This window comes from Lampris incognitus, chromosome 6 (assembly GCF_029633865.1).
Source record: "Lampris incognitus isolate fLamInc1 chromosome 6, fLamInc1.hap2, whole genome shotgun sequence".
In the NCBI taxonomy this organism is placed as follows: domain Eukaryota; kingdom Metazoa; phylum Chordata; class Actinopteri; order Lampriformes; family Lampridae; genus Lampris; species Lampris incognitus.
Genome location: NC_079216.1, coordinates 10,550,316 through 10,575,699, shown reverse-complemented (window position 1 = coordinate 10,575,699; position 25,384 = coordinate 10,550,316). Strand labels below are relative to the sequence as shown.

The 25,384-nt window shown below is 45.9% G+C and overlaps 1 protein-coding gene across 7 annotated transcripts in view; it reads left to right on the top strand.

Moving 5' to 3' along the window:
* LOC130113628 (suppressor of tumorigenicity 7 protein homolog) overlaps window positions 1-23,583 on the top strand; it is a 78,275-nt gene extending 54,692 nt beyond the window's left edge. For 6 of the 7 annotated variants that reach the window (XM_056281184.1, XM_056281179.1, XM_056281182.1 and 3 more), the window contains 10 exons: window positions 62-137; window positions 1,903-2,057; window positions 4,923-5,020; window positions 5,402-5,516; window positions 7,895-7,967; window positions 10,595-10,697; window positions 11,774-11,924; window positions 12,215-12,307; window positions 20,991-21,133; window positions 22,955-23,583. In XM_056281184.1, the coding sequence (XP_056137159.1) occupies window positions 62-137; window positions 1,903-2,057; window positions 4,923-5,020; window positions 5,402-5,516; window positions 7,895-7,967; window positions 10,595-10,697; window positions 11,774-11,924; window positions 12,215-12,307; window positions 20,991-21,133; window positions 22,955-23,050 (1,103 nt within the window). In that variant the 3' untranslated portion in view covers window positions 23,051-23,583. The remainder of the gene's footprint in view (window positions 1-61; window positions 138-1,902; window positions 2,058-4,922; window positions 5,021-5,401; window positions 5,517-7,894; window positions 7,968-10,594; window positions 10,698-11,773; window positions 11,925-12,214; window positions 12,308-20,990; window positions 21,134-22,954) is intronic. The other variant, XM_056281181.1, reaches the window with a different exon arrangement.
* Window positions 23,584-25,384: the final 1,801 nt, after the last annotated feature.

Below are 25,384 nucleotides of genomic sequence, written 5' to 3'. Positions count from 1 at the left end.
ACACACACAAACTCACAACTTAGGCACAAGTGGTATAATAATCCGTATGTGTGTTTTCCAGTAATGCAGAAAGCATGGAGAGAGAGGAACCCCCAAGCCCGTATCTCTGCTGCACACGAAGCTCTGGAGCTAGAGGAGTAAGTTCAGTCTCTCTCTCTCTCTCTCTCTCTCTCTCTCTCTCTCTCTCTCCCTCTCTCTCTCTCCCTCTCCAGGCATTCTGGTATTCACACTGGCAAACTCCTTGTAAACCCACTTCTTTGTTAGTCTGCTGTTTTTGCATAAAGACCCTTGGATGATTTAACACAAAAAATGTGTGGTACTTAAATACCTGTTGTGATGCTCTCAGCTGACAGTAAAGCAGTGAGAGTGGTTTGACCCGAGAAAAGACATTGCCAGTTCGAATCCCCGTGTTACCGCCGGCTTGGTCTGGCGTCTTTACAGACACAGTTGGCCGTGTCTGTGGGTGGGAAGCCGGATGTGGGTGTGTGTCCTGGTTGCTGCACTAGTGCTTCCTCTGTTTGGTGCGGGGGGGGGGGGGATAGTGTGATCCTCCTACACACTATGTCCTCCTGGCGAAACTCCACTATCAGGTGAAAAGAAGCGGCTGGTGACTCCACATGTATCGGAGGAGGTATGTGGTAGTCTGCAGCCCCCCCCGGCTCAGCAGAGTGGGTGGAGCAGTGACCGAGATGGCTCGGAAGAGTGGGGTAATTGGACGGGAACAATTGGGGAGAAAAAGGGGCAAAAAATCCACACACAAAAAAAACATCATCGATGGGTTTGCTGTCAGGCATTATATTAAAAAATAGATGAATTTTCAAAGTGCCTTTTTAGAGCACAGTCACCTACAGCATGACAGGGCAGTGGGAGGACAAGGGAGACTCAAAATACTAGGGATGGTATATTCATAGCTTGACATTAAGCTAAGCTGTCAAGTCAAGTCAATTTTATTTGTATAGCCCAATATCACAAATTACGAATTTGCCTCAGTGGGCTTTTCAGCAACACAACATCCTGTCCTTAAACCCTCGGATAGGGAACAGCTCCCTAAAAAAAACCTTTAACAGGGAGAAAAAATAGGAAGAAACCTCAGGGACAGCAACAGAGGACGAATCTCTCTCCCAAGACGGACAGACGCGCAATGGATGTTGTGTGTACAGAATACAACATTGAAAGAGGATAAGAGAATTATAATGGAATTATAAGATATATGAAGAATATGATGAGGAGGATGCCAAGCAGTGTCCAGACGCCACCGGAACAGCCCAGGACCCAAGCCACGCGACCACCATCACCATGTAGACCTGACAGGAGGACAGAGTACACATTTACACAGGAGAGACTCGCGTCACACCATTCACATACACAGGAGAAAAGACATCATTCAGAGAGACAAAAAGACATGAGAGAAGAGAGCAGTTTGCAATAGTCAATAATCTATACTCTATAATCTCGTCAGTGTAGTGTGTGAGAGCACAGCCCCACCACTCGCTCAAAAACAGGAGCCGAGAGAGAGACGACGACGAGAGAAGAAGAGAGAGACGGCAAGAGAAGGATAGAGAGCGCCAATGTTATGACTGTGACACTTCTATAAATTCCTTGAAAACCGTATTTTTCGCTACAGTTATCTCAGTCCCTAATTTCTCCAGTGCTGATAATGGCACTGTTGGTATCCCTAGGGTTAGTATCCCTACTAAATACCTTAACAAATAAGTGAATGACTCCATGACTACATGAGAACGAGGAAGAGCACGTTTTGTTCCTTAATAATTGGTTGAAAGAAGAGAAAAAGAAAACCAAATAAATCACCCTCCTCCTCCTCCTCCCCTCCCTTCTGTTTGCTCCATTTGGCTCTCCTCTCCTCCCCTCCCCTCTCCTCTCTTCTCCTCTCCTCTCCTTCAGTTGTGCAACAGCCTATATTCTGCTGGCAGAGGAAGAGGCCACCACCATCATGGAGGCTGAGAGGTTGTTTAAACAAGCGCTAAAAGCAGGCGAGAGCTGCTACCGACGCAGCCAACAGCTCCAGCACCACGGCACACAGTATGAAGCACAGCACAGTGAGTATACACACACACACAGACACACACAGATACACACACACCCACAGATGTGTACATACAGTTGCAATCAAATTATTCAACCCCCACTGCAGATTAGGTTTATTGGCAAAATTTACAAACTGTCAGCTGCTTGCAATAAACAGATCAAACAAGAACAATTTAAGTAGCTCAACACAAGCTCAAATATTACAAGTGGTTTCTCCAAATTCAACACAAAATGCCACTTTTACTGACTACTGCAGTCTCAAAATTATTCAACCCCTTCATGACAAGCATCTTTAGTACTTAGTAGAGCACCCTTTTGCTGTTATGATCTGCTGCAAATGTGATGCATAGCCAGACACCAGCTTCTTGCAGCGTTCCTGGGGAATCCTAGCCCATTCCTCATGGGCAATGGCGTCCAGTTCACTTATATTCTTGGGTTTGCGTGCTGCAACCGCCTTATTCAAATACCGTCATAGATGTTTATGGGGTTCATGTCAGGCGACTGTGACGGCCACTCTAGAATCTTCCAGGACTTCTTCTGAAACCAAGCCTTGGTGGACTTTGAGGTATGCTTGGGATCATTGTCCTGTTGGAAGGTCCAGTGACGCCCAAGCTTCACCTTCCTCACTGAGGGCATGGCGTTTTCTCCTAGGATTTCCTGATACTTGATTGAATCCATCTTGCCGTCCACATGCCGCAGGTTTCCAGTGCCAGAGGAAGCAAAGCAGCCCCAGAGCATCACCGAGCCACCGCCATGCTTCACTGTAGGCAGGGTGTTCTTTTCAGCGTGTGCTTCATTCTTCCTCCTCCAGTCATACCGCTGATCCATAGGCCCGAAAAGTTTCAGTTTTGTTTCATCGCGCCACAGAACAGAATCCCAAAACCTCTTTGGCTTATTTATATGGTTTTGAGCATATTGGAGCCGACTTTTCTTGTGCTTTTGGGTCAGTATTGGTGTACGTCTTGGAATTCAGGCATGGCGCCCTTCAGCATTGAGTATGCACCTTACTGTGCAAACTGCAACCTCAGTGCCTGCTGCCACCAAGTCTTGCTGCAGGTCTTTTGCAGTCACTCGAGGGTTTTTGACCACCTGCCTCCTCAGGAATCTGGTGGCAGCCGTTGATAGCTTCCTCTTTCTGCCACGTCCAGGTAGTGTAGCCACTGTTCCTTTAACTTTGAACATGCAAACTATGCTTCCAACTGTATCTCTAGGAACAGTCAGTGCCTTTGCTATCTTTTTGTATCCTTTTCCTTGTTTGTGCAAGGCAATGATCTCTTCTCTTAACTTTTTGGACAATTCTCTTGACTTAGCCATATTGCTAACATGCAAGCAAACATCACCATAACAAACCCCTAGCCAGTCCAGGTATTTGATATGTTCTATCTCAAGCACACCTGATGCAACTAATGAAGCCCTTGATTAGTTGCATCAGGTGTGCTTGAGACAACGCCTGATTTACAAATGTGTGCTCTTATGAGGGATTCTATTCAGGGGGTTGAATAATTTTGAGACTGCAGTAGTCATTAAAAGTAACATTTTGTGTTGAATTTGGATAAAACCCTTGTAATTTTAGTTTTATTGAACTGTTTAAACTGTTATTGTGTAATTTGCTTATTGCAAACAGCTGAAAAATTGTACATTTCGCCAGTAAACCTAATATGCAATGGGGGTTGAATAATTTTGATCGCAACTGTACATATACACACGCACACGGAGCGTGATGCAAGCACTCTCAGAAACACACACACACACACACACACACACACATAGAAATGCACCAGACATGGCCCAGGCAAACACCCAGCGTGGAACAAATACACTGGCAAACACACAAACAAACACATATTACAACACAAACTTGCAGAGTATGGCACACAGTCAAAGCATAAGACGGTGAGCATGCATATATATATGTATATACACATATGGAAGTGAAGTGAGGTGGCGCAGTGGTTAGCGCGGTCTCCTCACAGCAAGAAGGTCCTGGGTTCAAACCCTGGGGTAGTCCAACCTTGGGGGTCGTCCCGGGTCATCCTCTGTGTGGAGCTTGCATGTTCTCTCCGTGTCTGCGTGGGTTTCCTCCCAATGCTCCGGTTTCCTCCCACAGTCCAAAGACATGTAGGTCAGGGGAATCGGCCATACTAAATTGTCCCTAGGTGTGAATGTGTGTGTGTCGGCCCTGTGATGGCGCCCAATGACTGCTGGGATAGGCTCCAGCATCCCCGCGACCCCAATTGGGATAAGCAGCTTGGATAATGGATGTATGGAAGCGAAGTGAGTACACACAGTATGGAGCATCATTGCACTGTGAGTAAAGACACATGCAGAGCTTGGCCCTCCAGCAATAAAGGTGTTACTATGACCTTGAGGTAATATAGTGTTGAATGGAAAATCCTCCATTTCTCTTTGTCAAGCTTTTTTCCACATCTCTTACAGAATGAATATCCTGTCTCATTATTTCTTTTGTGTTCAGCGACTCCTACTGTGTATTCAGAATAGATATTTAAAATTCATTCATGTCTGATAAGTAGAGCAGCCCCTCTGTAAAAGTGTCAAGACTTACAATAAAAAGTACCATCATTCATTTTAATGTTGTGTTTTCAGTCATGTATAAGTGATCTATTATTTCCCATTGTGGCTCTTTTTACATCTTTTGAGTGGGTTTGTGTATTTTTAAGAGACAGAGGGAGCAAGAGCATGAGGGAGGATTGTTATAAAACCTCCGAGTTTAGACTCTTTTTTTTTAAGTACGTGTGTGTGTGTGTGTGTGTTTGTGTTGTGTGTGTGTGTGTGTGCCTGTGTTGGAGATCCTCAGTTGTTGTTTATTATATCTGAGTATTCATTTTTCTGTGGATTTGTGTTTTTGTGTTGATCAGGAAGGGACACCAACGTGTTGGTGTACATTAAGAGGAGACTGGCCATGTGTTCCAGAAAGTTGGGACGCACACGAGAAGCAGTCAAAATGATGCGAGACGTAAGCACACAGCAGAACACACACACACACACACACACACACACACACACACACACACACACACACACACACACACACACACACACACACACGTTAATACTAATTGATATAACAAGCTTATTGTGATCACTCATTCATGCTGACAGTATTTCCAGTATGTTATGTGAGTTGTTTCCCCTTTGTTTTTTGACTCTGTGATGCCATTTTCACCAGGTCTTTAACTGCTGCTGCAATGAGCTCATTTCCTTGCAAATATCTTTCATGCTTTGTCTAATCTTAACTAAATGCCAGCATAACAACCATCTCTTAAGTCTGCTAACTTTTGTGTGTATTTCGCCCCCTGTCTGCTGTTACATGTAACAACAGTTGTGTGTTTTCCAGTTAATGAAGGAGTTCCCTCTCCTTAGTATGTTCAACATCCATGAGAACCTGCTGGAGTCGCTGTTAGAGCTCCAGAACTATGCTGACGTCCAGGCCGTTCTGGCCAAGTACGACGGTGAGGCGCGCGCACACACACACACACACACACACACACACACACACACACACACACACACACACACACACACACACACACATTTACAGAAACACTGTCCCATACAGAGACGCGCACACACACACACACACACACACAGACACATTTACAGAAACACAGTCCCATACGGGGACACACACACACACACACATTTACAGAAACACTGTCCCATACAGAGACGCACACACACACACACACACACACACACACACACACACACACACACACACACACACACACACATTTACAGAAACACAGTCCCATACGGACACACACAAGTCCCATACAGAGACACACACACACACACTTACAGAAACACAGTCCCATACGGACACACATACACACACACACACACACACACACACACACACACACACACACACACACACACACACACACACACACACATTTACAGAAACACAGTCCCATACGGACACACACAGGTCCCATATGGACACACACATGCACACACACATTTACAGAAACACAGACCCATATGGACACACACACGCACACACACACACACACACACACACACACATTTACAGAAACACAGTCCCATACAGACACACACAGAGACACAGTCCTATATGGACACACACACACATACACACACATTTACAGAAACACAGACCCATATGGACACACACACACATGCACACACACACATACACACACATTTACAGAAACACAGTCCCATACAGACACACACAGAAACACAGTTCTCAAAGAAATGCACACAGACAAACATAGAAATGTACAAACACATGCAAACAGAAACACACAGACACATACATACAAAGTGCAGCAAAAATGCACACATTCAGACATATACACACACAATACACACACAGCTCTTCAGTTAAGACTAACTTCACACTTTGCCTGTCAGTCTGTATTGACAGACATGTTCGTGTGTACTGATACAGGTACAATACAACCTCATGTGTAATATAAGTCATCATACAAATGATGAATGACATTTGTGTCTCTTTTTAAATACTATAATAATAATAAATTAAACTTATATAGCACTTTGCTAATACTCAAAGTCGCTTTACATAAACGGGGTGAAACAAGACGACAGATAAACATAACACAGACATACAGGGGTGGATGGGAAGGGGGGCTACGAGATATATATTTAACATCCAAGTCTCGTGTCCTTTTTACATACTACATTCAACACATTTAACCGACATCGTATCTTATATTATTTTGTTTTAATTGACCTTTTTAAATTTGACAGTCGTGCCTCCAGACTTGCTTTGTTATCGGAAAACTGATCACAGCAGAAGCATCAGCTCCACAGTTATTCATTTGAGAGATGTGCTTTTATTGGACTGCTGTGTGCCGCTGTTCAGCACAACCCGTATCGCTGTAGTTGTGCGTCATTGTTAAGTAAATCAAGAGGAAAGCTGTGGATTAATCCTGCCATTGCTGACCTGTACACAGTACACACCCAGTGTGACCAATAGAGGCGTGTGAATACTAATAAGGGCAAACACACGCTAACTCACACAAACACAGCCCTCATTTTATTTATTTATTTGCCCCTTTTTCGCCCCAATTGTATCCGGCCAATTACCCCACTCTTCCGAGCCGGCCTGGTCACTGGTCCACCATCTCTGCCAATCCGGGGAGACTACCACATGCCTCCTCCGATACATGTGGAGTCGCCAGCCGCTTCTTTTCACCTGACAGTGAGGGGGGGCATAGCACCCCCTCTGACCAGGCGCCCCGACCAACCAGAAGACGCGCTAGTGCAGCAACAAGGACACATACCCACATCCGGCCCCCCACCCGCAGACACGGCCAATCTGTAGGGACGCCCGACCAAGCCGGAGGCAACATGGGGATTCGAACCGGAGATCCCCGTGTTGGTAGGCAACGGAATAGACCGCCAGTCTACCCGGGCGCCCTACAGCCCTCATTTTAAAAGAACACACATTGATTTGTTTAATTTCGAGTAAATGCAAAATGCTTCTTTTTTTGTAATACACACACAGACAAACACACAAACACAATTTTGCTTGGCAGTCCACAGGTGTAGAGTCTCAGTCTCACTTGGGCTTATTTATGTGGGAATTTTAATAAGTGGTATTTGTCGTTTCTCATTATTGATTCCCACTGTTGGAGCGAGACTGATCGTAACTGGGAAAGTTTGAGTCAACAGAACTGGACCAGCAAACTAACGCCCCCATTAGCTCCAGTTCTAAACGTGCCTTGGGGCGAGTATCTGTCTGTCTCCCCCCACTCCTGTGACTGTAATTCCAACCGTGTGGTGCATTCACTAAAACGTCACCTTGTCCACATCTGCTCTCTTGTCTCCTCAACAGATATTAGTTTACCCAAATCCGCAACAATATGCTACACAGCAGCCTTGCTCAAAGCCAGGGCGGTATCGGACAAGTGAGTATCTCTTTTCATCAGCTACAATGCTCACCATGGGCTTGGCATACCTTCATAGGTGGAGTTTAAGGGTTGGCCTTGGGGGCTGTTTTGTTGGCTTGATGGAAAGGGTTGGGTGGGTGGTGTTGTTTCGATGGGTTAGCAGTAATTGAGTTTTTAAACATGGGTCCCCTATAGGTTTGATGTGTGTCATTGTTGGAACTGTCTTTCCGTGGCACCAGACCTCTTGTTGCCTTCAGCGCTGTGCTCATTTGTCACTTCATAATGCACACACACACACACACAGAGTTGGTACACAGACAGCATTTTGCATAGTATGTAATTGTCTCTGACCTTGATACACACTCAGATTTAGTCTACGCACTTACACACACACATACACACGGTGTCTTGTAAATGGATCTGCTGTTGCCTATATTTACTCAAAAGCCAAAAACCCCTGGCTTTAACCCTCACCACCACACGTCTCATCATGAATTTAGCCCTAATTCTAAGACCAAAGGCTAAAACTAAATGTCCGCTGCAAGTGGTTTTCGTGTTGGCGTGTGACAGAACACATGCTGCAGTTTTTGCTGGTCCACTTTTTCATCTTCAAATCTATTTACCTGGACTCACTTGCATCTCATTGATGCAAGTGAGTCCAAGTGAATTCAGAAATGTGCTTCTGAATATTATCTACCACATTATTCACCTGAAAGACATTTTATATGTAAAATCAATATATCCTGTCTGAGTCAAAATTTAAGTTTCCAGGAACAAATGACTACTATATATATGTGTGTGTGTGTGTGTGTGTGTGTATATGTATGTATGTGTATATATATATGAACTTTTTTCCCTGTTGTCAACCAACCCTGTCTATTCATATGTGTTAGAAATACATTTAGCACTGTTTGTTAATGAATATAAAACTCTTAGGTCACTACTCAATCTAACAAGTGCAAAAGCCTCTCTAATTCGTCCCTCTTGTATTCAGCGGAAATTCACAACATCACAACGAAAGAATTTAGTTCTGGTGATCTTCATTTCAATTAGTTTATGCTTATTACAACACATACATACAAATACGTACCCTGTTATTTTATACTGTAGCATATCGTAATACAAGTAGTGTCCTCGTAGTTACACAGATCAGCCAAAACATTAAAACCACTGACTGGTAAGTGAATAGCATTGATTATCTCGTTACAATGGCACCTGTCAAGGGGTGGGATATATTAGGCAGCAAGTGACCAGTCGTTGAAGTTGATGTGTTGGAAGCAGGAAAAATGGGCAAGTGTAAAGATCTGAGCAACTTTGACGAGGGCCAAATTGTGACGGCTAGACGACCGGGTCAGAGCATCTCCAAAATGGCAGGTCTTGTTGGGTGTTCCTGGTATGCGGTGGTCAGTACCTACCAAAAGTGGTCCAAGGAAGGACAACTGGTGAACCGGCGACCGGGCACCCAAGGCTCACTGATGTGCATGGGGAGCGAAGGCAAACCCATCTGGTCCGATCCCACAGAAGAGCTACTGTAGCTCAAATTGCTGAAAAAGTGAATGCTGGCAATGACAGACAGGTGTCAGAACACACAGTGCATCACAGCTTGCTGTGTATGGAGCTGCTTAGCTGCAGACCGGTCAGAGTGCCCATGATGACTCCTGTCCACCGGCAAAAGCACCTACAATGGGCACGTAAGTATCAGAACTGCACGATGGAGCAATGGAAGAAGGTGGCTTGGTCTGATAAACGTTTTCTTTTACATCATGTGGATGGCCGGGAGCATGTGCGCCATTTACCAGGGGAAGAGATGGCACCAGGATGCACTGTGGGAAGAAGGCGAGCTGGCGGAGGCAGTGTGATGCTCTGGGCAATGTTCTGCTGTGAAACCTTGGGTCCTGGCATTCATGTGGATGTTACTTTGACATGTACCACCTACCTAAACATTGTTGCAGACAGGTACACCCTTCATGGCAATGGTATTCCCTGATGGCAGTGGCCTCTTTCAGCAGGATAATGCACCCTGCCAAACTGCACACATTGTTCAGGAATGGTTTAAGGAACATGATAAAGAGTTCAAGGTGTTGCCTTGGCTTCCAAATTCCCTAGAGCTCAGTCCGATCGAGCATCTGTGGGATGTGCTGGAAAAACAAGTCTGATCCATTGAGGCCCCACCTCACAACTTGCAGGACTTATGGATCTGCTGCTAACGTCTTGGTGCCAGATACCAGAGGACACCTTCAGAGGTCTTGTGGAGTCCATACCACAACAGGTCAGAGCTTTTGTGGCGGCACGAGGGGGACCTACACAATATTAGACAGGTGGTTTTAATGTTCTGGCTGATTGGTGTATATGAACTATACCAATGTTGCTGATGGTGAAGTCGCTAACAATAACTAGTATGCTCAATGTAAGAGGTCAGAGAGCCGAAATTGATCATCACCACAAATACGGAGAATCTGCAGAATGTCTGTTTTAATGATCACATTCATCTGGTGTATATGGTGATCCATCAGTCACTGTGGTTAAATCCTCCTTTCCATTTTTTTTTCAAGCAAACACACACACACACACATTATAACACACTCAACTCATACATCAGTCTGCGATGTGATCCAATAATGTGTGTACATGTCTGCGGTCTGCAGGTTCTCTCCAGAGGCAGCATCCAGGCGAGGGCTGAGCACAGCAGAGATGAACGCCGTAGAGGCCATCCACAGAGCTGTGGAGTTCAACCCACACGTCCCTAAAGTAAGACCCACCTCTTAGTTTGACTTAGTTTGCTAACAAAATTGATTTTGATTGGATTCAGGTGTTTAGATTAAGATTGGACGGAGGACAAAACATCTAAGTTCCAGGTGCAAACGAACCCAGAAGCAGATCTGATCAGCTGGGCAAGGTCTGGTTGTGATCTGAGATATGTGGTCAGATTAATAACGGTGTCAAGACAGCATGTCTCTGATTCCCATGCAGCAACAGGCTGAACTGAAAACTAACGTAGTGCATTAATCCAACCAGGAAGTGCCTACAAATAGAAGAGAAGGTGGTTGATCTCATGTCAAAATCACAATCACTTTTACAGGCAGTGAACATCATAATCAGATGTGACGAGTGAAGCAGTTTTAAGTTCAGAGGGAAAGAAATGGAATAGGAAAAAAACAAATCGAGAGTCAGGGCGTCCGGTTGGCATGGTGGTCTGTTCCGTTGCCTACTAACATGGGGATCACCGGTTCGACTCCCCGTGTTACCTCCGGCTTGGTCTAGTGTCCCTACAGACACAATTGGCCGTGTCTGCAGGTGGGAAGCCGGATATGGGTATGTGTCCTGGTTGCTGCACTAGCGCCTCCTCTGGTCGGTTGGGGTGCCTGTTCAGGGGGGAGGGGGAACTGGGGCGAATAGTGTGATCCTCCCACGCGCTACGTCCCCCTGGTGAAACTCCTCACTGTCAGGTGAAAAGAAGCGGCTGGCGACTCCACATGTATGGGAGGAGGCATGTGGTAGTCCGCAGCCCTCCCGGGATCGGCAGAGGGGGTGGAGCAGCAACCGGGACGGCTCAGAAGAGTGGGATAATTGGCCAAATACATTTAGGGAGAAAAGGGGGGGGGTCGAGAGTCAAACCGAAAGGTCACACATATCCGGGGTAACCTTTCCTCACCAGACTCACCAGAATCTAGGGGTGCTGTTTCTTCTGACCAGATTGGTCAGTCAGCTTGGCCCCTGACTGACCCGGGATTCTGCAGATAGTATTGCATCTGGTATTTGTTTTAGTCAGACTGGTGCTGTCTTTATGACTTTCTGTCTCTCTTCCCTTCTGCCTTTCTCTTCAGTATTTGTTAGAGATGAAGAGTTTAATTCTGCCTCCAGAGCACATTCTGAAGCGTGGTGACAGTGAGGCCATAGCCTACGCCTTCTTCCACCTGCAGCACTGGAAGAGGGTGGAGGGAGCCCTTAACCTGCTGCACTGCACGTGGGAGGGAAGTGAGTATACAGCCAGTACACGTAAAACAAACACACCTCTTGCATCTCACCACCAACCTCTCCGTCTAGTAATGGTAACAAATTAAAGGATGCAACCAATCAGCTTCTTTTTTTCCAAACATTTGCTCATTTTTGTCCAGCGAAGGTTTCTGTTGTAGAGGTTTATATGGGTCATCAGATACAAAGACTAAAGGTAGTGGGTGGAACATCACAATTTGAAGAGTCCAGATTGCTGTGTTTGTATCATGTAAACAGGGTGTGTGTGTGTGTGTGTGTGTGTGTGTCCACAGCATTTAGAATGATTCCCTACCCGCTGGAGAAGGGTCATCTCTTCTACCCTTACCCCATCTGCACAGAGACAGCAGACAGAGAACTGCTACCAAGTAAGAAATGGACTGGGACACACACACACACACACATATAGAAATATCTATCCATCCATCCATTATCCGAACCGCTTATCCTTCTCTCAGGGTCGTGGGGATGCTGGAGCCTATCCCAGCAATCATTGGGCAGCAGGCGGGGAGACACCCTGGTTGGGCCGCCGGGCCATCACAGGGCTATCTATCTATCTATCTATCTATCTATCTATCTATCTATCTATCTATCTATCTATCTATCTATCTATGTGTATTGCACACAACTTAACTCCTTATGATGCCTTTGGTCATTTTCACACTTAGGTCGATCGCTTGACTTTGAACCTGATATCATGTCTCTGATGGTTTGTTTTTCCATCATTGTTGGCTGTGTTTCACATTTTGAAAATCTGAACCAACCACATGGTGTTTGTAGGTCCTGGGTCCGTTTGCCACTCCCAGTCAACCCACGTGTGAAAGCATCCAGAAACAGATAGTTTGGTTTCCACGTTGTTGTTTTTTAACTATGTGTCTTACAGAGTCAAATAAACTCGTATCAACCGCGACCATTAGCGGCTCCTTGTCAAAAGAAGGGAAATACACCTTTTCTTAAGCCGATTGTTCATACTTTTCACTCGCTACACTAGCATTAACAATTTTTCCTAACCAACGTTTTCAAAATTACATCTGAAATCCTAAAAATTAGATAACAGTTTGCTCTCAGTCTCACTCTCATGAGACTTAGAAGCTGAATGAAAAGTAAGGCTAGCCCGAGCAGGATGAGGAAGTCTCTAGGAAGTTTGATGTAACCTCATTTCTTTGTTTATAGTGAAATTAGCAACAACATTTAGGTTTATTAGACCACCCATCCATCTTTGGTGAAATTTGAAGGTTTACGCCCCTTCTTTTGAGAGGAGCTGCTAAGGATCCCAGTAGACGTCCAGTAATTGAGCTAAGCTAGGCTAAGCTCATCGTTCAACGTACCTTCAAACTGCACACACAGACGTAGCAAGCACGAAACCGTCCAGACCCACGGCGCACCTGTACTGCATGTGTAGGTGGAGCAAGGCAGTGTTACATGGAATATGGTGGCACGAATTCATGTTTGCAGCAGCCTCACCCAGTACCGGTGTGGGAAGATGGCAGTGCAAACTTACATTTGTGGCGGCCTCACCCAGTACTGTCCATGAAGCGTCTTTGTCCACGTCTGCATCTAAGTTTGTGTTTTCATTTGATGGCTGGGAGAGCTGGCGCTGGATCGGCTGGGAGAGCTTGGTCTGCTGCATCCTGTGGGCCCAGGGCCTTGTCCGGAGTTGCGCCCGAAGAGGAAACACCGAGGGCGATCTGACAGCACACGGAAGCGGGGCAGGCTAAGCTAACTGCTAGCCCATGCAGACCGGCAGTTCCAATAACACTGAGGGTGGTCTGGTGGTGGTCTTGCCTATCGTTGACTGTGTTTTTGGTATTGTCGTGTGGAGTGCAGGGAGGTGTGTTGAAGGTGTCTGGCTGGGAGAGCTGGCATTGGATCGGCTGTAGGAGCCTGGTCTGCTGTGTCCAGTGGGCCCGGGGACCATGACCCTGCCTGGAGCTGTGCCCAAGGAGGAAACACCGAGGGCGGTCTGACAGGACGCGGAAGCGGGGCAGGCTAAGCTAACTGCTAGCCCATGCAGACCGGCAGTTCCGACAGTCATCCTGGCATTTGGTTTTCCCCGGGGTTTTCTTCTTTGTAGTTTAATATGGATTCCTGTAGTTTTTGGATATTTGTTTTTGTCTTTGTGTTGCACTGCTGTGGGCTGGGGGAAACAGTATTTCGTTTCATTGCGTACATGAAATGAAATGACAAAGTGTTCCTGATTCCTGAATGGGAAAAGGGGCAACCACAGACATCCCTCTAAGATCGTCCATGAGTGAGTGAGTGACCACAACTTGCCACGCATCGCCACGGCTGCAGCTGAAGTTGCACACGCATCATCCCTACTAAACGTCCCCAATGAACGTCCCTCTCGTCATCCGTAAGTGAGTGAGTGAGTGACCACAATTTGCCACGCGTCGCCTGCGGCGGCAGTTGCACGCACGCCGTGGGAAAAAGGGTCCACGAGTTTGTCTGACTTTATGCAAGTAGGACACACAGTAAAAACCACAGAAACACAAATGTCAATACTATTGATGCCAAAAGCTACTCTAGCGCCAATAAGTGTGCTATCTCTCTGGGCAGCCCTGTTTCTGCTTCGTTGTTACAACGCTCTTGATGAAAGCATCAGCTGAAATTTTAAATTGTGTTTTGGTCTTGTCTGGCAGTGCCGCGGGTCCACCTCAGACAGCTCTGGTCATCAGACGCACTCATCTGTCCTCGGGGAGAACATTAAGTTGATTAAGTTGGCTATCAGCCACCCTCCTGATACCACACGTGTGTGTGTCTGTGTGTGGGTGTGAGCGCACATGCACGTGCGTGTGTATTCACTCGTGCCCCAGAGGCTGTAAATGCGATCGTGTGTGTTTGTGTATTTGTGTTTGCCTGGACGTGTGTAATGATTATCTAGCAGTTTTTCAAATTCGGTTTGGTTCTAAACCTTTGTTTATGCAGGGAAAACACCGAGAACCAGCTCTCTTTTTCAGGAGTGCCTTGTTTACAGTATTGCAAATTGGAAGCCAAATACAACAGGGTAGAACAAATGTTGATATGTACAAATGCATATACACACAAAGACGAAAAACAATTTGGATGAATAGGATTAAAAGCGGTCACATTGAGCCTGAGGCTAAACCTGAATGTAAAAAGCTTTCTCATCTCAAGAGTAGCCTGACGTTTTCCCCGCTAATATCGTATAAAGTAACCGAAGGCAGATTTTCCAAAGTTAGATGGAAAATGGAAAATGAATTTCCTGCAGAAAATTACCTTGAGCCCGAGTGCAACACGGTGAATTTTGGCACCGGAGGAGACTGGCACCGCTTTATAAATAAATAGATAAGAAATGGTGCTGCTTATGCCTTATTGACATGGATGCCCCATTTACATTTTGATATGGTGCACAGTGGTGTGTTGAAAGCTTTTCACCGGTAATAAAATGAATCGCAATGTGATAAAAGTTGTTTTGGATACTTCAGGATTGACTGTTAAGTAAGCGTATAGACTATCCCTACAATCCACAATCGGAAGGAAGGTGGACTGAGCCAATTATTTTCTGTCCTTGTCAGCTTTACTTTAGCAAAGCGTGTTTTTTTTTTTTTTTAAAAAGGGTGAACTGGTTGCTGCCTCTCTGTAGGTGCAGGCAACTAAATCTTCCCACACTGGAAATGGTGTGGGAAGATGGCGGCGTGAATTCACATTTGCAGCGGCCTCACCCAGTACCGTCCATGCAGTGTCTTTGTCCATATCGCCGTCTAAGTTTGCCTTCATTTGAGGGCTGGGAGAGCTGGTGCTGGATTGGCTGGGAGAGCTTGGTCTGCTGCATCCTGTGGGCCCAGGGACCACGGTCCTGCCTGGAGCTGTGCCCGAAGAGGTAACACCGAGGGTGGTCTGACAGGATGCGGAAGCGGGGCAGGCTAAGCTAACTGCTAGCCCATGCAGACCGGCAGTTCCGATAACACCGAGGGCGGTCTGGCGGCGGCCTCGCCTAGCCTTGACTGTGTTTTTAGTGTCGTCGTGTGGAGTGCAGGGAGGTGTGTCGAAGGTGTCTGGCTGGGAGAGCTAGCGTTGGATCAGCTGAGGGAGCTTGGTCTGCAGCATCCTGTGGGCCCAAGGAACACGGCCCTGACTGGAGCTGCGCCCAAAGAGGAAACACCAAGGGTGGTGTGACAGGACGCGGAAGCTGGGCAGGCTAAGCTAACTGCTAGCCCATGCAGACCGGCAGTTCTGACAGTCATCCTAGCTGACGTTCGTTCTCCTGGACAGTGATATTTTTTTGTGTAGATATATGTCTTAGTTTGGATATATGTATATGTTCTTGTAGTTTTTGGATATGTGTTTTTGTCTTTGTGTTGCACTGCTGTGGGCTGGGGGAAACGATGTTTGGTTTCATTTCACATGTGAAGGTGCATGAAATGAAATGACAGTGTTTCTGATTCCGATTCTAAGGAATCTTAATCTGAACAAACACTGCGTCTGTCTACACCCACCCATATGCCTTTCTTTTACACAGTGGCTCATATGCACTCTGTCATGCAGCAAACAGTCTGTCATTTTGCATGATGTGATGCAACCCCGCGAGGGCCAAAGGAAAAAGCAACACTACTGTAATTTACAGTCGAAGACGGCTGGTGTGTGTACTCTAAAATTATGTCAAGTGAGAGGATGCAAGATGGGAATGATACTCCACATGCCTCCTCCGATACACGTGGAGTCTCCAGCCGCTTCTTTTCACCCGACAGTGAGGAGTTTTGCCAGGGGGGACATGGAAGCACGTGGGAGGATCAGGCTATACCAGTCCCCCCCCGAACAGGTACCCCGACTGACCAGCGACCAGCGACCAGGGCACATACCCACATCCGGCTTCCCACCCGCCGACACGGCCAATTGTGTCTGTAGGGACGCCCGACCGAGCTGGAGGTAACATCGGGATTCGAACCGGCAATCCCCATGTTGGTAGGCAACGGAATAGACCGCTACGCTACCCGGATGCCCCTCTCTCTCTCTTTCAAACAAGACTTATCAGCATCAGGTTTCTTTTTGTTGAGAGTAAATAAATAATCTAAGTAAAACAGCGACCAAAAAAACCCACAAGTGTGTAAATAATTGCACATTCACCTTGTGTTCCCAGGCACGTACTACTGTGGGTATTGCTATGGCCTGCTATAGCTTTAAAAACACTGTGTATTGGTGTTTAGACTGGCTGCTCCCATTTTAAATACGGTAACACACTTGTGCTGGGGAGAGTGATTCATAATGAATGTTTATGAGCAGTAGAATGGGCTGGAGTTGAAGGAGAGAAGCCAGAAAAACATTCTTGGAGAATACAGGAGGCAAACCACAAACCAAATGGGGACGTATGTTCAGCCTCACACCATCTTTTGACCTTTTCACAGCATTGTTGGCTAGATTAAGGTGAACATCTTTTCTGCTCCAGGAGGTCTACACAGCACTTCACAGGCATTTTCACTGTCGTTGGACAGAAACTATCCGCGAAAATTACCAAGTCGGGAACCATTAGTTTCTCAGAAACGCTCAAATGGGTTTTTAGCAAGTTTCGACGACCCCTGGGGTCATGAAATTCATCTCGCCAGTTTAAATAAGGAAACTCCCAAAGTTACAGTCGAGTGCTTTTCCTCCCTGCAGCAGTAATGCATGTCATATATAGGAGGGCCTTAAGGCGTATGCTGGAAAAAGCAGGGTACCTTATCCCGTGTGTCCTTCCCCAGTAACCTGAGCTGACATGTCTATATGACAGCCTTGTGTGTACACATGACCAGGGATGCTGCACATTATACTCGAGGAAGGGTGTACATGGTCATTCTGGTTTAACTATCCATCTGTAAAGGGACCTGCACCCAGTGTATTTTCACTCTGCAAGCAGTAATTAAGTTTTTGTAAGTAAATATCACTAAACAGTTAACCTAGTAAGCTAGTCGGTCCGCGTTTTTAACAAAGATAGCCTGAAGAGAAAAAGGGAACCGATGCTAATGAGCACAATTGCATGCTTTCTTTAGTAAGTGTTCGATGTTGCTACCAAAGTCAAGAGAGCAAGTTCACAGTAAACTAGTGCTTGCAAAAGCTTCACAAAATATGTGCTGTTCTCTCTCTCTCTGTTTCTCTCTGTTTCTCCCTGTCTGTCTGTCTGTCTGTCTGTCTGTTTGTCTATCTTCTGAGCATGTGCAGTTGTGTGCATCCCTTTCTAGCATGCAAAGACAGTGATCTTTTAGGTGATGGATAGAGTGAGGGGAGATTGTCCAATACCTTTTCAATGGCAGATGACATTTTCTCACAGGCAAAAAAAAATAAAATATATATATATATATAGAAATGTGTTAAAATGGGACTCAAAACACACTAAATGGCCAACAAGTATGTGGACAACTGAACATCACACCCATATGTGCTTGTTGAACATCTCATTCCAAAACTATGGGCATTATTATGGAGTTGGTCCCCTCCTTTGCTGCTATAACAGCCTCCACTCTTCTGGGAAGGCTTTCCAATACATTTTGCAGCATGGCTGCAGGACTTCATTCCCATTCAGCCACAACAGCATTAGGGCCCGACCCGAATACTCGACTGTTCGGATATTCGTTCATTGGGTAGGTATTCGGTTTTCAATTTGAGAGTCTGATATTTGTTTTGATTGTTTGTTTGTTTGTTTTACTTAATGTAGGCTATCAATTAAGGTGAACCACAAAATACATTTTGTCAGCACATTCTTGTACTATATTCATACTTTTTAATTGCACTGTTAAAATGTGGCAGCGCAGTGGTTAGCGCGGTCGCCTCATAGCAAGAAGGTCCTGGGTTCGAACTCCGGGGTTGTCCTACCTTGGGGGTCGTCCAGGGTCATCCTCTGTGTGGCGTTTGCAGGTCTAGCTGTCCTCCAACATGGCAGAGCTGTTCGTTGTCAATGAAAAAGTCACCTGATTGAGAACAAAGAATACATAAGTCATAAGAATAAATAAGCAAACAAGTCTGTGCCCCTGACCAAGGCAATGGAAAGAAGTTGGTGCTGCACGGTGGCTGTCCACTGCTCCTAGCTACACAGCTAGGATGGGTTAAATGCAAAGTGAATTTCATTGTATGTATGTACAGATGACAAATGAAGTCATTATTCTATACTTTTGTCCATGTAGTGTACCTTGGCATAACAAAGGTTATGTATGGGCAATAGAGTAGGGAGCTAGCTCAGAACACCCCAAAGTCCCAGAAGACAAAGTTCTCTGTGTGTTGCATTTTTGTTTTTTGACACTCAACAGATCTGCTTCGAGAAAGATATCCTGAAAGCAGCATGTGGTACCTAGGGGCTCCTGGTTAAGGGTTGGCATTGCAACGAATTACAGTGCCTTGCAAAAGTATTCAATTCCCTTGACAGTCATCACTAGTTTCTGAATTATAAAAGATACTCACACATCCGTTCCTGAACAGAACAATATTATTTTTGCGAACCCATAAGCTCTGACCGCATGTTCCCAAAGCCAAAATAAGGTATGTTTTGCTGAATTTTTAAAAAAATAAATTAAAAACTAAAATATAGTGCTTGCATGAGTATTCAACCCCCACATATCAATAGTTTGTAGAGTAGCCTTTTGGTGCAATAACAGCCACGAGTCTCTTGGGGTAAGTATGTACAAGCTTTGCACATTCTTCTGGAGTAATTTTTGCCCGGTCTTCTTGGCAGAATTTGTACAGGTCTTGCAGGTTGTTGGGATGGCGCCTCTGGACTGGGATTTTCAGTCTGTACTACAGATTTTCAATGGGGTTGAGGTCCTGACTTTGACTTGGCCACTCCAAAACGTTCACCTCTTTGTTGCCGAGCCATGCCGTTGTTGCTTTAGCCTTGTGCTTAGCATCATTGTCCTGCTGGAAGGTGAGCCTTCTCCCAAGCTTCAGTTTTATGGCAGACAGCAACAGGTTTTCTTCTCTGTATTTAGCTCCGTCCATTCTTCCCTCAGTTTGAACAAGGTTCCCAGTGCCTGCAGATGAAAAGCAAGCCCATAGCATTATGCTGCCGCCGCCATGCTTCACTGCAGGGAGGGTGTTTTTTAGGGCTTGAGCAGTGTTGGGTTTGCGCCACACAACACTTTTGAGTTTTTGCCAAAAAGCTCAACTTTCATCTCATCTGACCACATATCCTTTACCCACATCCTAACTGGGTCTCTCATGCTTGGTAGCAAACTCCAAGCGTGCTTCTATATGCATAGTTTTGAGCAACGCCTTCTTTCGTGCCACCCTCCCATACAGGCTGGATTTATGGCGAGCCCGTGATATGGTAGACTCATGCACAGTTACTCCAGTTTCAGCCGCTGACCTCTGGAGCTCCTTCAGAGTGATCGCAGGATCATCTGTGGCTTTCCTCACCAGCCCACGTCTTGCTCAGACACTTAGCTCTGAGGGACGGCCTGTCCTACAAAGCGTCTGGGTGGTGTGATACAGCTTCCACTTTCTGACAATGGATCCAACAGTTTCCCGTGGGACATCCAAACACTTGGGATATGGTTTTGTACCCCATTTCTCGCCTTCTGCATTTTAATTACTTTGTCTCTTACTTCAGTATTCTGCTCCTTTGTCTTCATTTTCTGATGGAGTTCACGCCCGGCTATTGAACAGAGTGCTTTTTATACCCATAAACCAGACCGTTACTTTAATATCTTACAGGTGCACACTTATGTCCAATACTGTTAACCTGAATTTGTTCTAGGAATAATTTGTCAGTTGTGTAAACTTGGAGCTTTCACGGCACAAGGGGTTGAATACTTACGCAAGAACTATATTTTAGTTTTTAATTTATTAATACAAAGTCAGCAAAGCATAACTTATTTTGGCTTTGGGAACATGCTGTTAGAGCTTATGGGTTCACAAAAACAATATTTTTCAGGGAGAGATGTGTGAGTATCTTTTATAATCCGGAAATTAGTGAAGACTGTCAAGGGGGTTGATACTTCTGCAAGGCGCTGTAAGTATTCTTTCAGATGCATGGAAGTTTTCATCGTGGTTTGAGAAATGCTGCAATAAAAGAATTAAAATTGTTTGTGTGTGTGTGTGTGTGTGTTTGTTGTGTTTGTGTGTAAGCAGTGTTCCATGAGGTGTCGGTGTACCCCAAGAAGGAGCTGCCGTTCTTCATCCTGTTCACAGCAGGCCTATGCTCCTTCACAGCCATGCTGGCCCTGCTCACACATCAGTTCCCAGAGCTCATGGGAGTCTTCGCTAAGGCTGTAAGTACGCACACATACTCACACACACATCATTTAGACACACACACACACTGACATTTTGACATATACATACATACAAATCCACTGTGAACATCGTGTTTTCCTCTCTCACACACACTATCTACTTGGTGCCTTTTCTTATCGGTACTTCATAGAAACTTATTCGCACAATGAACAAATTCACATAGTCAAACTGGATCATGCCAGTTTCGCACATTCTTAAAAATTGTAGATCTTTAAATTTCCACTTATTCTTGGTTTTACAGGTTTGCTCATACTTAATGTATTTATCTATTGTTATGCATTGTTTAATATTTTCTCCGTTAACAACCAACCTAATTTGACTCTGTACTTACAAAAGTAATATTTGATTCTGCTTCATGGGACAAATTTACCAACCACGGACAATCTACCATATTCTGTGGCAAGTACACAGACATTTAGTTCCTTTTCTATCTTACAAACTCACCTGGCCCACAACTGAGCATGGCAATTCTTTGGAGAAAGACAAAAAAAAAAAAGCACACACGCTATGGTACCAAAAGCAACTTCCCAGCAGCTACTGTTGCAGCCATTTACAGGCCCCACCAAAGCCCTCCTGTCCGTACTAGAGTCTGCCAGTGGATGGCGCTCTGCTCTCCCCTTCTGGCCCAGCCTGCAGGCTTTGCGGCCTCCCGCTCATCCACAACCACTGGAATGTGGATGAGCTCATCTCTCTCCCCCTGATGTGACACTATCAACGTGTACCATCTCCCCTGCTGGCGGCTGCAGTAGGCGTGCCTGATCGCCGTGTTTTGGTTGAAGTGCTGAAGCGCCACGGAGGACTGTTGATGCACACACGCACACACACACACACACAATCCATGAAAAGCAGGCGAGTGACATTTGGAGTGTGAACACATAGACTGAGGCCCACTTTTAGGGGCTCGGCATCTCACTCAGGGGCAAGTCAGCAGGACACAGTGGCTGCTGTGGGTGTCGACCCTGCAACCTGCCAGTTCCGGGACGGTCTCCCCAGCTGGCAGGGCCACCCTGTCGCCAGCCTAGTTCAGACAGAGGGAATACATGCTTTTCCCTTTTGAACTTCCCTTTGAAGCCCGGGTAGAGATGACGGGGTGATAGCACCTAGCATTGTTACTGTAACGACAACAGTCTTGTTACAGCTTCCCAAACGTGCCCCGTCTCTCAGCGGACACATGCAGACCGAGGGAAGGGCCAGAGAGAATACACAGAGAGCGCCCTTTGCCCTGCGATGCTGTAGGTCAGTCAACGGCTCCCCTCCTTCCTCTCCCCCCCGGCCACGGCGTTTTATCTGCCATCTGACAAAAGTGGAGTCCTCCATGACCTGCCGTCACTCCCATGGAGCCCCTATCCTTCTCAGAGCCTGTTGCCAAAACACTGGCCCCAGGGAACAGGGCCCAACAGTGTCCTGTACTCTGCTGGTAGCCATTAACTTGTGCATTCATGGAACAACTGGCGTTGTTCACGAAGTGGAAGCGTTGAGCCGCGGACCAGGAGAAAAACCTAGAATAACGCACTCCCTGAAAAGGTTTGGAAATAAACCCCCATCAATACCATTTACTACGATGTAAATCCTTGAATAATTAAAGGTCTTTGAAAAAACACAGATACATAGGCCAGAGAACCCATCAGATTCCCAATAGTCTGACCTGAAGAATATTTGGTTACAGTTTTGGTTAACTTACACACGACTGTACGGTACTCTTTTGAAATATGGAGTTAAAATTGTGGTACCAACCAGTGCTGCTCTCAAAAAAGCTGTGATTTTCTAACCCCCTCTCTCTGTCTCTCTCTCCTCAGTTTCTCAGTACCCTTTTTGCTCCCTTGAACTTCATCATGGAGAAGGTGGAGAGCATCCTGCCGTCCAGCCTGTGGCACCAGCTCACCCGCATTTAAACCAGACCAGACCCCCCCCCCCAACAAAATCACAACAGACACACAGACACAGCTGAACTGAATCTCGGACCGCTGCATTGGACTGAACTGACACACCTTTGTGCCAAGCACACAGAGTACAAACATAACCCACAGGACAGGCGGAGGAGAGGATAAGGGAAAAGAAAAAAAGAAGAACGGAAATCAGAATTGGTTTTGACTTTATTTGATATGTTTGCTTTTTTTTTTTTTTTTTTTTTTTGGTTTTCAATCTCATGTAAAGCCGTTTTTTGTTGTACAAAAAGAGGTGATCAATTGCCATCATTAAAAAAGTGAAAAGAAAAAAAAATACAATAAAGGACTTTTTGTGTATTGCTGCAAGTCAGCTCCTTCCCCGCCATTTTGATTGATTGAGACCACATTCCTCCTCTTCAAGACTGCAAGGCGACACGAGATGGTCCATCCCGCCACGAGGAGGGAGATTTCTATCTGCCAAACGCTGGTAGACTTCAGCGCTGGCTGGCTGTTCAGTCTGATCCACCGACAGCTTTGGAAGGTAAATAACTCATTTCCAGGCTCTCTAAAATTATTCATTTTGAGTGTCAAGTGTTAAACCAGCTTAAACACTGGGGAAATGTCCCCATAGCTGATTGGTTTGTGTCATTGTAACAGTTAGCCATCACCTGGAGGACTGACTACCGTCCAACCATCTTGTTCAAGTAAAGAATCGTCCCTGTCTCAACTCACTACTTGTGATTTGACCCCCCAGCTAAGACTCGGGGTATTTTGCAAGTCACAGTGTGGTGTATGACAGTTGATTTTTGTCTCCCCCTCCCCCCCTTTTTTTTCTCCCCAATTGTACTTGGCCAGTTACCCCACTCTTCCGAGCCGCCCAGTCGCTGCTCCACCCCCTCTGCCGATCCGGGGAGGGCTGCAGCCTACCACATGCCTCCTCTGATACATGTGGAGTCGCCAGCCGCTTCTTTTCACCTGACAGTGAGCAGTTTCACCAGGGGGACGTAGCATGTGGGAGGATCACGCTATTCCCCCCCCCCAGTTCCACCTCTCCTTTGAACAGGTGCCCCGACCGACCAGAGGAGGCGCTAGTGCAGCGACCAGGGCACATACCCACATCTGGCTTCCCACCCGCAGACACGGCCAATTGTGTCTGTAGGGACGCCCCACCAAGCCGGAGGTAACAAGGAGATTCGAACCGGCAATCCCTGTGTTGGTAGGCAACAGAATAGACCGCTACGCTACACAGACACCCTGATTTTGTCTTTTTAAACAGTCCCTGTGTCCAAGTATACCTGGCTGCAGTCTGCAGAACGGGACAGGGTTCAACGTCGAATGTTTAATCCCACCCACCATTTGATTTGATTGGTTTAACGCTTAAATCTTGATTTGGGCGGGGGTTAAATGTCCATTTCACTGGTTTGGACTTGAGTTTGGGTGGGGTTAAACAGGGTTAGGTATGGGTGGTTGAGATCACCTTTCCCCCCATTCTCCTCCCCGCGTCTGCTTTACACATCTTGTTACAGCACTTCACAGACGAATGAGGGACACTTTTTCTCAGGCTTGGCACGCTGCATGTTGACATTTTCAGGTTGTAATGCTCTCTAGTTTGAGTAGCAGGAACATGTCTCCTCAGCACTCACAGGAACATGCAACAGCGCCACCTTTCGTCTGAGAATGTGTGGGAATTGAAGCCATCGATGAGTCCTTTGTTGGCGTTCGGTCCATTTCCTGTGATCGGCTGGGTGAAAGGTGGCTGTCTTGTAAACCGACCTTAAATACCGTGTTGTGATTGTTCGGTATAAGATGACGGGGAGGAGTGAGGACTGACAGCATGAGGAAGTGAGGAGCTCAATTACATTGGACGTGCAATCTGCTATCGTTTACGGTTAACTATACATTTCATTTTCTTTTTAAATTATATCAGCCACATGTTTCCATACAGAGATAAAGCCCTGTCCGCTTCAACAGTCTGGCACCATGAGCTCTCCATACAGGAAATGAAAAGCAAAGATGGTGGCTGTTCAACGTGACACATCCTTTCACTCTTACAGCAATGTCATAATCCTAATGCAGCACAGGGCTTTATTCCTACATTTGACAGTTTTCTTCCACATGTGGGAGAAAATAAATACAATGAAACGAGAGGAAATAACACCAAATGTACTCCTGTGGACCACGGAGGACAAGGGATGTTTTACAGGCTTTGCAAACCAGCATCATACAGGGCACCAGACGCTCCTAGCTTCCATGCTTGGGGAGCCGCAATGTATTTTCTTGCAGAAATTTCTTTAGAATTCTTCTAATAGTGTTTGCAGGCTTTGCGAATTCAGGATGGCA